Below are 16,132 nucleotides of genomic sequence, written 5' to 3' on the forward strand. Positions count from 1 at the left end.
AAGGGCCTCATCGCATCCCTGCGCAAGTTAGGGTTCATCAGCCGAACAGGCTTTAGCTTGCGCTGTTCATCTCTTTTATGCTTCTTCCGCCATTAATCTATATTCAAAGGTTTATCTCACTGTCTCTCTCTCTCACACTCCATCCACTTCACTTTCTTCTGCTTATGAGTATTTCGAATTTATCATTTACTTTTGTTATTTACATTGCTGCAGATTCTATAAATGGATATAGTGGGTCAGTTCGTGTAATTCTGGTAAGTGGTTTTGACAATTGAAAGAGCCATTTGGATTTTTGAACTGTTCCTAGTGGAAATTTAAAGTTTTGAGTAACTGGGGGAAGATGGTCTTGAAAAACGAGTCGTTTTTGTGTCTTCATTGTTGAATATAAACCATTTATTTTGATAGGCATCACTGTAACCACTAATGCAAGTATGTAATACATGTTCAATGGAAAGAAAATTTCAATTTTTGGGTTCTGGGTTTGTATTTGAGGTTGTTTATATTCTGCATACCTTGAGATTTTGGTTCAATCCGAATTGTTCATAACACACATATACGGCTATGAATTTCTTATTTAGTTACCGGTTATTGCAGATTTTTTCTGAGCGAGACAAAGTATGGAGTTTATTGAAAACGAAAGGTTGTAATGTTCACTGAAGGAAAAGGAATAGTTACATCGCTGCAATTACACGTCTTTAAGTTTTGAAAACCATGTTATCTTGCAATTCATGTTTAGAATTTTTGATAGAGGCCATTAATATCCCTTAGTACCTTAAGGGTCCAACTCGGCTACCAGATTTTCTGGTGCAATTATAGTATATTGAAATTATTCGGATTATGCAAGTGATTTTATTATGTTTTCTTTCGAACTCTGAAGATACTACTAATGAAACTTTAGCTTTCCTATTATTTTGAACTCTGGATACACTGCAGATGAAACCTCGGCTTTCTTATATCTGTAGATTATCCTTGAAACTTGCACGCTTTCTTATAGTAGAATGGTAGATGCAAAATGCTAGATATTGAGTATGCTTTCCAGAATAAAAGTTGTTAATGAATTAAACTAATAAAAAAAAGAAAATAAAGTATACTAAGTATGAGCTGCCCAATAATGCTGCAGATGAATTCTTAATAAAGTATACTAAGTATGAACTGCCCAATTCTAGTAATGCTGCAGATGAATTCTTGTGCCCCATCTTTGCCATCACAAAGACATATTTTATATGTCATCTACTTTCTCAAGAGGTTCCATCACTGGAAGTTCATTCCTCCTTGGCTTTTGTTAAGGTAGCTCACATCAGCTGAAAGTCTCTTTGATGAACTAGCTAGAGATAATCAGCATGTTAGGAACTGTTACATTTTATAAAATAAAAATCATTGAGGTGATGATGTAGGTATATTTACTTGAATTAACCCAAATACACTTGGCTATTTGGAGGGAGATGAATTGGGTCCACTTAGAGTTTTTGGATCTAGTAGGATTTTAAAAGTTTACGCTATTTGGGGAAATAATGTTTTCTATTTTATACACCTGTTTTTAAGGGTAGCTCATCTCAACTGTAAATGTTTTTCATGAGATAGAACTTAAGGGTGTGTTTGGAACAAACCATTGAGGTGATGATGTAGGTATACTGATCATCCCAGACTCAGTTGGGTATATCCAGATGTCCACTTTGAGTTTTTGGATCCAGTAGGATTCTAGGAATTTATGTTTTTTGGGGAAATAATGAAATTTAGTTTATTTAAAAGTTACCTACATAGGACATTTGGTTCTTTAATTGTTCTTAGTCTCCTATTAGAGTGCCAGTCTTAAATTTTAGGAGCTTTTTATTTCTCCTCATATGTTGTAATTTCTTGTTGCTGGAGATAGATTGAATATAATAGAATAGTTGACTGTGGCTTGAGTAGCATGCGGGGCTGCGTGCGAGCTTTTTCCCCTTCCGACTCCCCTTATGTGATTCTTCTTTCTCCTGCTGGAATTCTGCTTCTTTCATCTGGACCTTCTTGCCCCACTTGGCCTCTTTCCCTCGCCCTTGATAGATCCTTATGGCTTCCTTCTAAGCGAGGTACCTTTTCCACCTCTTCTGCTTGGAATTTCATTAGGAACCCTCCTCCACTGTCCACTAGTCAAGCGTTTTTGGTTCAAAGGTTGCATCCCTAGACATTCCCTTGTTGTTTAGGGAACCCTCTGTCGTTCTCTTTGTTCCTTAATAGCTGCCACATCCCTGTTTCTCCTTGTTGCATTTTCTGCAATCACTGTGAGGAAGACATTCATCACCTCTTTTTTACTTGCTCCCTTAATATATCTGTTTGGTCCCTTCACCTTGCTTCCATCTAGTTCGCAGTAGATGCCCTCTCCCTTTGACTGGGAATACCACTGGTTACCTAGTGCCTTTGGTGGCTCCACGATTGGTGATACCATTGTTAGATTGGTTTTCAGTGCTACAGTTTCTCATATTTGGTCTGAGTGCAACCTCCGCAGATGGTCTGCCAAATCCTGCTCCATTGACATGATTTGGAAGGTCATATTTTTGGATGTTAAATCAATCTTCCACCATAACCCCTCAAGGATTCCCAAGGAACAGATTCATTGTTGTACACTCATACCTGGGCCTAGATGTCTCTATTTTGTAAGCACCTGTGGGTTTCCCCCCCCCCCCCCCCTTCTCTCCCTCTCCCCTCTCTTGTTTTTGTCCTCCCCGCAGGTTGTCTTTATTATATTATTTATCCACCCCCCCCCACCACAAAAAAAAAAAAAAAATACTGCTTCTTTCAACTTCCCTCTTCTTTTAGTTGCCCCTCCATTGGGTGACCTGTGAACTTTACTACCCTGTGTTGAGATCTTGTACCTGTGCCGTATGGGTTGGTACTTGGTAATGGACATTTTGAATAGAGATGATACTAGGAGCAGGTTTGCTTTGGGTGGGGGAGGGGAACTCATAAAATTCCAAAAACAAGCTGCCTAACAAATGGATAAAAGGGGGGGGGGGGCATAGTAGAACTGCTAGGGAAAAGATATACAAAACTGCTAGGGAAAAGATGTATGTTATGTTATAATCACAAGTTCCTATACTAAGAGAACTTATCAAATCCCCATTTCAGTAAGAAGGGGGGAAAAAAGCCACTCAAAACACCCCTAACATATAATATTAAGATTGAACGGCTCAAATGCGAACCCACCAAACACTGGATGGCAAACTTGGCTTGTAGGAAATTGGCCTCGGGAATGATACGGGTTGGTCATACCTGGCCCATACTGATCTTTGTAATTGTTATACTGTTTTATGCTGAGGGTTTTTTTCAACCAAAACAATAAAATAAAATTTCCTAACATAATTTTCCCTCCTCTCATTTCCCCCTCCCCCTTCACTTTTCAACATCTTTAAGTTTTACTTTTTTAATTTTCTTATTATCCGCCACGGGGATACCCTTCTCCTTCTTCCTTCACCTAATAACGCCTTCATAACCACTCCTCTTCCTTGCCCCTCCCATGCAACATTGCCACCCTCCTTGTGAACTGACCTTGCAATACCACCACTGTTATCCATCACCTCTCCCCCTCTTCCTCTCTCACTTAATTTTCCTTACCCCCCATGCTTGCCACTTCTGTTATCTACAATCCCACTCCTACCCAGCTTGTGAAATCGTTTCCTCAATAAAAAATCATTTAGAATGTGGGGTTTCTACTTGCAAACAGGTCTTGCACTACCACTGTTATCCACCCCTCCCACCCTTATTCCCTCTCACTTAATTTTCCTCCCTTCCCTGTACTTACCACTTTCCTGCAACCTCACCCTGTGTCTGGCTTGCCAAACCATTTCTTCCATAAGAAATCATTTAGAAGGGGGGTTCTGTGAAGAACCAAAACGTTAAGTTCTTCAGGCTTTATCATGGTAGAGATCCCATTACTGCTCATAATCATTGAAATTCCCTCTTTATTGATGCTTGGAATTCCAGAGGAATTCATGAGAAGGTTCTCAGTGTTGGCTACTTACACTCTTTTGCCATCATGACCCAAGTAGTTTCCCAAATAGTATTCTTGGAATTCTGAAATTCAGAACTTCAATTCATAGAGTTTGTTTGCAGAAACCAAGTTTATTTATAAGGCTTTCCCCTTTTAGGGACTTGGGAGAGTTCTCATTCCTTCAGATCCTCCATTTCCAAATCTTCAAGAGAAAATCAAGAAAGAAAACTGATCTATAGTTGATTCTTCTCAATAACGCCATTACAGACAGCTCAAAAATCTTCAGTTGATGAGTTGATCGTTAGAGCTGGAGAGAATGAACTAAAAATCCTTTTTAATATATGTGTATAAATGATTCTGATGGGTAAGAAAAATAAAATAAAGGTAGGTCCCAACATAGTGAAGCAGCTATGAGTTACTGAGTAACACGTTTAGGCTTTTGCCTTGACCTCCTTTTGGCAGTTTGTTTCCTTCCTTTTGTTTCTTCACCGAACTTTTATTGGCTTGTTAAGGGAAAAATTGGGTTGGCAGGCTGGGCAGGGCTGGGGTTGCAGGGAAGAGAAACATAGGCATGGGATAGGGAGGAAAATTGACTAGTTGTGCTTCCATTGGAAAATTTTGTAATGATGTCTAAGTGACAATGCTGCCTGCATATTCTATATAAGAATAAGAAATAAGCTGAGGTTTTCTGACAAGGAAAAAGAAGAGTGAGATGGAGGGAAATCTTCATATTGTGAATAAGAGTAAGAAACAAGGTGACGTTTCCTGAGAAGGAAAAAGAGGAGTGAAACTGAAGAGAGGGATCTACAAAGGTAGTTCGTCTCTGAGCTCTTTGCTATCTCTCTCTCTCTTTCTCTCTCTGTGCAAAGTTTTTGTCAGTTTCTTTCTCTCTTTATCTGAAAACTGAGCCACTTTTAGATTATTTGTAGAAACATCCAAAGAGGGTTCCATGTCTGAAACCGCCAAGAGAGACTGATAATAGTGGTGGGAGAGGAGAGCTGTCAAGGATTGGGAGTGACAAATTGTAGAACTTGGGGGAAGAGTGTGATTCACAAAGATTGAAGATAGAAAGGGGAGCGGAGTTGCAAAGAACGATGGCATTAGGAGGACTAATTTCTTTGTTGAGTGTGAACTTAAGAACATTCTCATAGATCAGGTGTGGACTTTGTCAAGCATAAAACAAGGTTGAAAGGTCAAACTCAATTTTAACAATCAACATGCAAATTGGAGGTTGGAAGAAGTAGTGGAGCTTCATCATGGTTGTACAAAGGATTGAAGAATTCATGAATGGGTAAAGCTGAGAGCCTCACTTGTTCCATCTAGTTATTACGTTAAAGATTGAAAGAGTACAGACTACGAAGCACGTGATCAAGCCAACCCGCAGAGATATGCAATAAATTGTTGTTTGTATATTAAGTGTGGAGTCCTATGTAATTGTCTCCAGCCTTTAAGCACTCATTGATTTTGTAAAATGAGTAATCAATACATTCATGGAGGTCAAAGAGCCCAGTGGGGGGTTGACGAAATCAAACAAGTGACTTATAATCTAGACTGGACATTTATCCAGGCTGAATCTGAAACATTCGAAGTTGCAGGCTAATGTTCAGTTGGTTCAAGGAAAGCCCTAATGGCCCAAAGAACTCCCGTTTTGGAAGGATATCATTTTGGGATGTCTTCTAAGATCTTGGACTAGTGAAGCCTGGATATGGAAAGGGATGTCAGGACCAACAACCCAAGGATATCTGTCCTAAAAGCATATCTTTTTGAATTGTTGTACATCCCAAGCAAGGGGATGTTCAGATGATAGAACCAGACATCTGGATGACCTATCCCGTACAGTAGTCTAACGGCTAGGTTGGATCCAAGGACATCCAAACTTTGAGATCAGATTTTGGTTAGGCCTGTTGAACCCAGCTTCCTGTAATTGCTGGTAAGAACTTTTTGACATGTCTTACATCCAAGCAAGGGGACATCCAGATGTTACAGTGGCCTAACAGCTGGTTTGGACTCAAAGGATGTCCAGATTTTGTACTTTTGGTTAGGCTTGTTGTTGCCCCAACTTCCTGTAATTGGTAGTTCTTAGAGAAGGGGTGCATTGCCTATAATACATTAGGGGCTTTTCAACCCATCCAATTTTTTTACCATTCCATTGGCATACGTAAATTGGTCCATTTGGGCTTATGGGTTCAGAGATGAAACATTACATCATTTAGCTGGATTCCCCACTATGTGTGAAAATTTTTACTTGTGTTAGTCAAAGAATAATATTTTTAGGCAGAGAAAAATGAAAAGTATTGAATATCTCAATCACGGTATGTAGATTATGTAGTTGTCTAGAAGCCTAGGGATGGTCAAGTAAGTCGCCGTTAGTTGTTCAAGGCTCTAAATATGAAGGAAAAGGAGGAGGTTGCAGCAGCTGCTGCTGCCTCCGTCCTTCAAGGAAGAGAAGGTAGATCATTTGAGCAGTCACTGGCACAACCAGCAGCAAGAAAGAATAGGAAAACATCACTGTGGCTGTGTAGCAGCCGTAGCCACAAGGCTGCTGAAATTTACTGTAGTTCTGTATTCATTATATCCTTTGTTTGCATTTCATTTTTTGTTTGTTTTCTTCATCATTGCTTCACTTTTTCTCTTCAAAGAAAGCTACACTGCTTACATACACCATCGAATGGTAGTGAAATTGGCATTTTAGTGCTGGAAGAGTTGATAGAATTAAATGGATGTAAGATTAAATTAAAAAAAAAAATTGAAATAAAATAACTGAGTGTTCTCTTTCCTAGCTATACTGGCATCATCTAGATTCATGGCTTTCCAACAAAGCCCTAAAGTCTTATCCATTAATTGAAGGGAAACACTGTTCCTAATTCTTGATCATTTTATTTTTTTGGGCTTCTCCTTTTATATGGAACTGACTTTTCACAGTTATCCAAATTGTTAAAATGTTGAATACAGGGTCTTATATTTGACCCCAAGTTTGATACGGGGAAAAGAACCAATGTCTGACGAGGCTAGTCAGCTGATAGTAGCTTATGATGATCCTTCAGAGCAGAGATCCTTGTCTTTGGATGATACAAGCAGCACTGAGGAATCACCAGAAGAAACCAAGCTGTTGCCAGAATATCCCAATGATGCAATTCCCTATATCGGCCAAAGATTTGTAACCCATGATGCTGCATATAATTTCTATAGTGAGTTTGCAAAGCATTGTGGCTTCTCAATCCGGCGTCATCGGACGGAAGGAAAAGATGGTGTTGGTAAGGGACTCACAAGACGGTATTTTGTCTGCCACCGTGCTGGCAACACCCCTGTAAAGGCTTCGAACGAGAGTAAACCTCAAAGAAATCGTAAATCATCAAGATGTGGATGCCAAGCATACTTGCGAATCAGCAAGAGCATGGACCTAGGGGCTCCTGAATGGCGGGTCACAGGCTTTGCCAATCACCACAATCATGAGCTCTTGGAGCCAAACCAAGTCCGTTTCTTGCCTGCATACCGTACAATATCAGATGCTGACAAGAATCGCTTATACATGTTTGCTCAAACAGGCATCTCTGTGCAGCAAATGATGAGGCTTATGGAGCTTGAGAAGTGTGTGGAGCCTGGATACTTGCCATTTACAGAGAAGGATGTGAGGAATCTACTTCAGTCATTTAGAAAGGTGGATCAGGAAGATGAAAGCATTGATCTCTTAAGAATGTGCAAAAACATCAAAGACAAGGACCCCAACTTCAGATATGAATATACCGTTGATGCCAACAATAGGTTAGAGAACATTGCTTGGTCCTATGCTTCATCAATCCAGTCATATGATATCTTTGGTGACGCGGTGGTGTTCGATACAACACATCGCTTGACTGCTTTTGATATGCCGCTTGGGATCTGGGTTGGGATGAATAATTACGGCATGCCTTGCTTCTTCGGTTGTGTGCTTTTGCGAGAGGAAAGTATGCGGTCTTTCTCATGGGCATTGAAGGTAAAGGAGTCAAGAACTTATACCCTCAGCTGAGGTTCATCATCCTCAATGGAACCAAAAGAGCCACATTGATGGTGTGGTTCACTTAATGATCTGGTCTATTCAATCAGTTGTTCTCCTTTTATGTGGGGGCATGGCTTGATATAGACGTAAACTTGTATAGGATTTTACAGTTTGTTTGCTCCCTTTGTTCTTAACTTCTTGATCTGGACCATTCAGTTGGTTGGCTTCCTATTATTGGACCAAATCACTGGGAGCAGAACAGTTTTGTGGTAAACCTCAACTAGAGGGCTGGAGAATAATGCCTGCAATATGTGGGATTTTAGGTTGTAGGCTTGTAGCCAGTCTAATTTAGGTCATGCACCCTTTAAGGAAGTGCCAACTGATTAGGGTGGTTCATGGATGTGGCTTGTTGGAACTTTCCATCTATTAGACATTCACAAAAGGTGCATGTAGTGGGAACCAAAGAGGTGAACTGAGGAGCTGTAATCTTCTTTTGATGACCCCTTGTTTTGTCCCTTAAAACTTCTTTGTAAGTGCCTTTCTATTATGTCATTCTCAAGAGTTGTCAGTTTTTCACACTCTTGTGATACATAATGTGAAATGACAGAATTTTTATTCTCTTTGATAGAAGTTTGTTATGCTAGAAGGGGAACAAAAGAAAGAAACGAAGAGTGTGTTTACAACTTCCTTTTGCCGACTTTGGTTACAACAAGATTTTCCCTTTGTAATAGAGTTCATCTGTTCTCAACCCCCCCCCCTTCATTTTACTTAATAATGATGTCTAATGTTGTCTTTTTGGAAATGATAGGCATTTTTAGGGTTTATGAATGGAAAGGCTCCACAAACGATCCTGACTGACCAAAACATGTTTCTTAAAGAAGTGATGGCTACTGAAATGCCAAGTGCTAAACATGCACTTTGTATTTGGCTTATTGCGGCTAAGTTTCCTTCTTGGTTCAATGCTGTTCTTGGAGAAAGATACAATGAGTGGAAGAATGAGTTCTATCGGCTTTACAATATGGAGGCAATAGAGGAGTTTGAACTGGGCTGGAGAGACATGGTCAATTACTTTGGGCTACACACAAATAGGCACATCTCTAATTTGTTTGCTTCACGGACGCTTTGGGCACTACCCTATTTAAGGAACCATTTCTTTGCGGGAATGACTGCACCCAACCAGTCGAAATCTATCAATGCCTTTATTCAACGATTCTTGAGTGCACAAACTCGGCTGGCGCACTTTGTGGAACAAGTATGTATCTCCTCTCTGTTTAATATAAAATAAGTGGTTGTAATATCTGTTCATGTTGATTTTTGGATCCTTTCTTCTAGTGTTGCTAGTCCATCCTTTAATATGATGTGTTCAACCTTTTTTGATGGAAGCATATTCTATAAACAGTCCTACCTCCTCATTCATTGTTGAAGCTTGTCTCCAGTAAAAGAGGAAAATACAAAAAAGAGGAAGTTTCAGAGTAAAATGTAACAAGAGTCTAGAAACGAAAATCTTTATACAATGGGAAAACATAATCTTTGCTTTTTCACTAATGTTTTTCTGTTTGTTTGGGTTTGAAAAAGGTAGCTGTTGCTGTTGACTTCAAAGATCAAGCAGGTGAACAACAAACAATGCAGCAGAATCTTCAGAACATTTGCCTGAAAACAGGAGCACCCATGGAATCACATGCAGCTACTGTACTTACTCCATATGCTTTTTGTAAGCTCCAGGAACAACTTGTCCTGGCTGCGCACTATGCTTCCTTTCAAATGGATGATGGTTGTTTTCATGTGAGGCACCATACAAAGTTGGACGGAGGACGCAAAGTAATTTGGGTTCCCCAGGAAGGCATCATAACATGTAGCTGCCATCAGTTTGAATTCTCAGGGATCCTCTGCCGGCATGCCCTTCGGGTCCTCTCAACAGGTAACTGCTTCCACATCCCAGAGCAGTATTTACCCCTTCGCTGGAGTCGAATCAATACATCGCCAACAAAACTCCTCCATGGTACTCCTGATGATCATACAGAACGCGTTCAGGCCTTACAGTCCATGGTATCAACTCTCATCACAGAATCTGCAAAAACAAAGGAACGGTTGGATCTTGCAACTGAACAAGTCTCCATTCTTCTCTCTCGCATAAGGGAGCAGCCATCTTCGATGCAAGGTACAAGAGATGCCATTCACAAGACTCGTTAATTCATTCTTCTGCTTACCACTGAAGACTGAATTAGTGCTATTTACTATATGAAAAATATTTTATTCTTTGCAATACCATGGGGAAGCCTGTAAAGAAATGTGTCAATGGCAGCAATATGATTGCTTCGGTTGAAAGATATAGAAGGGTTAGGAAGGGAGGTTTAGTCCTATGTGGATTGTAAATGGTGATAGTTAAGAGAGGGAAGCAGTCAAGGATCACCTTGTAACTGTTGTACCACATTTTTGTATCAATTTTACGTGCAAATCATAGTTCACAGTCAACATATCAAGCTTGCATGATTCCTGAAGTGAATGTTGTCCCATGGAAAATGCTACCCAAAAAAAATAAAATTGTTTTCCCATGGGAAATGAGATTCAGTGAATCCTCGTGCGGGAGATAATTGTATTCTGAGTCTCCTAAACAATGGATTGAATGACAAATCTGTTTTTTATTTTATTTTATTTTATTTTTCTCTGTCCAGTTATTTTCTAGGCCCTTTTTTCTATTCCCTCCGGTTTTGCTTCAAGGTGTTAAAAATTTACTTCTGAGTTGTTGGTGGAACAAGACCATGACAAACTGAAATGCGAGTGGACGTAGGTGACAGATAATCAGTATCATTTTCTGCGTTTTGTTGCTGGAAGAAGTCCATGACAAACGTGAAATGCGAGTGAATGTAGGTGACGGAAAATCAGTATCATTTTTTTTGCTTTTTTGTTGGTGAATGTATATATATATATATATATTTGAGTAAATTGGTTATTGGTTACTTTATATGAGGATATACAATAGATAGAGTTGAACTTCTGACATCTTTGTTTTTTTTTTTTTTTTTAGTTAAGAGGTGCCCCGTTGTTTTTTTTTCCTTCTTCGTATATTATGTGTGGTGCAATGATTCTAACCATTGATAGCGAGACAAAATTTCGTATATTATGTGTGGTGCAATGATTCTAACCATTGATAGCGAGACAAAATTTCAACACTGTCATCTGAGTTATCCCTTATAGTTATGTCAATCTTTGAGTTATCCAATTTATTAGTTAAGCATTTTATAGGGTAGAAATTTATTAATAACACTCCTTTTTAAGAAATCACAATTAAAAGCTTATGTAAGCAAATTAAACTTTTTAAAAAGACGAAAATAAGCTTGGATCGAAAACCTCTAGTCGGTCTCGTTTCTTCATCTTTTTTTACTCTTTGCGACTTCTCTCTTTCCCAATTGTAAATTCTCACAAAGTTTTGGAGACATGATTTACATGTAGTTATAGAGTAACTACAATTGGGAGTCTAAATCCTCTGTACTCAACCTGTCCCTCCACTTATACAGCCATCATATGAATGTGAGACTCATATTTATAAGGTTTGCCCATATCAGCAGGGGGTACTGTGGGTCAATCTTATACAAGTGTAACTATACAAACAAAAGGGTAAGCTGGGTGAAGAAGATCGCCACTAAGAGGTGAGATTGCAACTTCTCTTGATAGAAATTAGAAAGATCATGATGTACATGGAGAAAAAGATAGAGAGACGCTTACCCTTGAGAGAAGGAGGAGAAAATTTAAGCAAAATGAAAGATCATGTTGTACCAGTGAAAAAAAGTAAGACGATACTTACCCAGAAAAAAGGAAAAACAGATAGAATGATCAGATGAACAGAAGTTGCAATTATTAACATCTAAATTAAAAAGTAGATTCTTTTTGTGATGCTTCTTAGCCAAATTATGTCAACCAGGCCATCGTATAATATTTCAATTTATATGCGCTGGTAAACAAAGTTGTTTGTCCCGGGTTGCGTGGTTGCTGTGCCCCGTGTGTCATACAATAACGTATTATTTTTTACCACCCTGGCTAGATTCAGATGATAATTCTTCCTTCATCTGAGAAGACGAGCTTGACTTCAGTGAATAACGAGACAAGGATTCTGCAATGGCAAAGGGGGAGAATTTGCACGTAGTGATGCTTCCATGGTCAGCCTTCGGCCATTTGATCCCTTTCTTCCATCTTTCCATAGCTCTCGCCAAGGCCGGCATCCACGTCTCTTTCTTCTCCACCCCTTCCAATCTCCGCCGCCTTCCAACTCATCTTATTCCGACTAACTCGCCAGCTCCGCTCAATCTGGTGGAGCTTCATTTGCCACCGGTAGATGGGTTACCAGATGGTGTTGAAGCTACCGTTGATATGACCTCCATGGATCAAATACAGTATCTCAAGATAGCCTATGACCTCTTGAAACCACAACTCAAGCAGTTCATCTCCCAACATACCCCAGATTGGATCATTCAAGATTTCTTTTCCCATTGGACGGCTGAGATCTCCCAAGAACTCAACCTCAACGTTAACATCCCTGTCATCTACTTCTCGGTCTTCACAGCTGCCATGTTAGCTTTCTTCGGTCCACCAGAGTACCTCACTGCTGAAGCCCAGACTAAATACTGGTCAACCCCTGAAACCCTAACTTCTCCATCTGAGTGGATCACTTTTCCGTCCACGGTTGCTTACCGGCCATTTGAAGCAGGTCCTTTACATGTCGGTTTCTTTGGTAACAATGCCTCCGGCATTAGTGACATTGACCGAGTCCAGATCACGGTGAAGTCTTGCAAGGCGATTGCCATACGCAGCTGCAAAGATTTTGAAGGTGAATACGTCGATCTGCTGGAGAAGATCTGTCAGAGACCAGTGATTCAGGTGGGTTTACTTCCACCAGAGGGGCGGCGCCACTTTCGGAAAAGGAAAGCTTCCGAGGACGTGACGGCGGAGGAGGAGGAGGAGAGTGGGTGACTATTTTTGAGTGGCTAGACAAACAGCCACCCAAGTCAGTTGTATTTGTTGGGTTTGGCAGCGAGTGTAAGCTCAATCAAGAACAAGTGTTTGAGATCGCCCATGGGCTTGAGTTATCTGGGCTTTCCTTCTTATGGGCATTAAGGAAGCCCATATGGGCCCACGACGACAACGACGCATTGCCACCTGAATTCCAGGCCCGGACCGAGGGTCGAGGTGTGGTTTGTATGGGTTGGGCTCCACAGATGGAGATACTAGCCCATCCTTCTGTTGGTGGATCACTGTTCCATTCTGGTTGGGGGTCCATAATAGAGACACTCCAGTTTGGTCACACCATGGTGGTCCTTCCATTTGTGATCGACCAAGGGTTAAACGCTAGACTTTTGGTAGAGAAAGGTTTGGCTGTGGAAGTAGAGAGGGCCGAAGACGGGTCGTTTGATCGGAAAGGAGTTGCTGAGGCTCTAAAGAAAGCCATGGTGGACGAAGAAGGTGAAGAATTGAGGCTGCGAGCCAGAGAAATGAGAGCCATTTTTGCGGATCACAAGCTTCATCAAGCATACATGGATAACTTCATCAAATTCCTCAAAAATGGTTCAATGGACAAAACTCCTTGAACCTCAATAGGATGCTATATTTTAAGTTGTCATCTAAGGCCTTTTTGTTTTTTTTTGATATAATATCTAAAGCCTGTTGATCCTATGTTCACTGTATTGCCAAGTTGAAAGTAATGGCAATTTAACCAGTCATGATCTATGAACATCTATGAACATCAGGAGTTTTCTTATATGATCTAATGAATAATGGGTCCAAACCAATATCTATGGCTTTTTGTACATATTTTGTTTGTAAATCTTCTCGGGGTGATAACTGACAAGATTAAGGAGGTCTCATGTTGGATCCTTTCACATCTTCTTCATCTCTCCTTGATAATGAGTGGGTCCAAACAAAATAATAAAAACAAAGAAAAAATCATGAAAATGTCCCATTAGGGGCGGATCGACCTACCCCAGGGCCAAGGGGGCCGTGGGCTCACCTTATTTTTTGAAAATTTCCTTCTATTTCTTAATTTTTTGAATTTTTTTCTTCTGATCCTCACTTTATGTATAAAATATCAGTATTCCGCTTCCCCTCCCTTTCACAAACAAAATTTTTAGAATTTGCCTTTTAATTCTCTTGTGAGTATTTTTTTCTTTCTCTTCAAAGTGACTCTCTTTCCATGTATGAACAGTGAAATATCATAACGTGCGTCATCTAAAATCTTACCAAATGATAATTAAATAATATTGGGGTCATCATCATATGTGATTATAGTTCACACTTCACACTCAACATTTCAACCTGGGAAAACCTGTTTAAGTGAGCCCCAATGCGGTAAAAACTGTTTTTCATTCTTCTTTTATTTCTCTGTCCAGTTATTTTAATTCAAGGTTTTTTCTTTTTTTTGATTACCCTTCCTATCTCGTATTGCTTCCTGGGGTTCAAAGTCTACTTTGAATCCTTGGGTGGAAGAAGGGAAATCAATCAGACAAAAACGAAATTCAAAGTGGACGCAAGGAAGAGGGGACGATTTTTATTTTTATTTTTTAAATTGATAGTTTTATATTATAAGGTGAGAACTATTACATATATTACAATAATGTTAAATCCGTGACTTATTCATTAAGTAGTGCCTGTCATTACCAACTAAGTAATTCTCGAATAGTATTTTATAAGAGATATTTTTAGGAAAGTGCAGTTATTCCAACCAGAAAGATTATATTCTAATTTCTACTCGTAAAAATGATAGAAAGAAAAGAAGGGTCAAGATGGAATGAAGGATGGTGTTGTACCAAGAAAAACGTATGGATGATACCCAAAAACCCAACAGATAGAAGAACGAGGTTCTGATTTTTCCATGTGTATCACCATTATGTCCTCCTATATCCTATCTAGCCTTCCTCGTCCACCGATTACCTGAGTCCAGATTAGCTCCCTAACGGCTTTACCACCATAAATACAGGGGGACCCAGGGGTTGGGTGATGGGATTATTTTATTTTATTTTTTTATTATTTTTACCTGTGGGTCCCACAGAATTTGTGGTGGTAAAGCCATGAGGGAGCACAGAGTGCCCCTCAGGGTGATGATCCGGATTCTGATTACCTCACCCGAAAATCTCCCAAGAACTCATCTCCTTCTTAGTCTTCACCGCCGCCTTGTCAGCCTTCCTCGGTCCACCAAAGTACATCACTATTGGTGCCCAAACTAAATACTGGCAGTGGCCAACCCCTGTTGTTTTAAATGAGATTCAGTGAGCCCCCTCTTGTTGGAGATTTTTTTTTGGTATCTGAGGTTCATCCAAGCTAGCTTGTGCGCATTTCGATTACATGTTCGGGGTAGAACTTTGTCGTCCATAAGAGTTGAACCAATGACCTCTCTACTGAGAAATATGAATCTTTCCACTGTACCAACCTTGTATAGATTCCTGTTAGAGATAATTGTATTCTAAGCTTCTTACACAATTAATTGGATGAAAAATCTGTTTTCATTTCCTTTAATTGTATTCTAAGGTTCTTACACAATTTTCAAGACCCTTTTTTTCTTCTATTCCATCTTGTTTTGCTTCAAGGTGTTCAGAATTTACTTTCCAAGTGTTGGTGAAGGGATCAATGACAAACATGAAATGCAAGTGGACGTAGGTGACACATAATGACATCATTTTTCTTCTTTTTGTTATTTTATTTGAGATTTTGTTAGAGAGAAGTTAGTAGTTTTATATTAAGAGATGAAGATTATTATATATATATGCTAACGAAGAGACAAACTTTTGACTTCATTCACTAAAAAGAGCCTGTCAGCAATCTTTCATGGATAGGGATTTTTCCTTTTTCTACAATTATTCTTCGTAGTAAGGCAGTTTTTTTTTTTTTTTTTTTTTTTTTTTTTTAAGTAAAGGAAGCACTTCATTAAGAAACTAAGAAAAGTACAACCACACATAAGAAAAGAAAAATACAGACAAAAAAAAAAAAAGCGGAATTGACCAGACTGTCGTACATGCAATAGACAGGGTCATCCAGGCTAAGGGATGGATCAAGTCTAATAAACCCTTAGAATGAAAGCTGTACCAAATGCAGCAACAGTTAAGCACCAACGCCCACATAAGTGGATACACGCCACAAGGGCGGAGACAAAACATGCCAAGGGCGGAGACAAAACACGCCACGAGCGGAGACTAAACACGACACAAGGG

At 39.6% G+C, this 16,132-nt stretch overlaps 1 protein-coding gene and 1 pseudogene across 3 annotated transcripts; both read left to right on the forward strand.

The window, feature by feature from the left end:
• Positions 1 to 10,563, forward strand: LOC149009016 (protein FAR1-RELATED SEQUENCE 11-like). 3 transcript variants are annotated; one of them, XM_089161960.1, is made up of 6 exons: positions 1 to 109; positions 214 to 254; positions 595 to 640; positions 6,917 to 7,937; positions 8,749 to 9,192; positions 9,516 to 10,563. In XM_089161960.1, the coding sequence occupies exons 3-6, from the start codon at positions 618 to 620 to the stop codon at positions 10,128 to 10,130; spliced, it is 2,103 nt and encodes a 700-aa protein (XP_089018086.1). In that variant the 5' UTR covers positions 1 to 109; positions 214 to 254; positions 595 to 617; the 3' UTR covers positions 10,131 to 10,563. The 3 variants fall into 3 exon arrangements, with proteins under 3 accessions (XP_089018086.1, XP_089018087.1, XP_089018088.1); XM_089161961.1 differs by lacking the exon at positions 595 to 640; XM_089161962.1 differs by lacking the exons at positions 1 to 109; positions 214 to 254 and having other exon boundaries at positions 6,887 to 7,937.
• Positions 10,564 to 11,718: 1,155 nt separating this feature from the next.
• LOC149009017 (putative UDP-rhamnose:rhamnosyltransferase 1 pseudogene) lies at positions 11,719 to 13,661 on the forward strand (annotated as a pseudogene).
• Positions 13,662 to 16,132: the final 2,471 nt, after the last annotated feature.

This window comes from Hakea prostrata, chromosome 7 (assembly GCF_041222555.1).
Source record: "Hakea prostrata isolate BN-2017 chromosome 7, UWA_Hpros_2, whole genome shotgun sequence".
NCBI classification, from domain to species: domain Eukaryota; kingdom Viridiplantae; phylum Streptophyta; class Magnoliopsida; order Proteales; family Proteaceae; genus Hakea; species Hakea prostrata.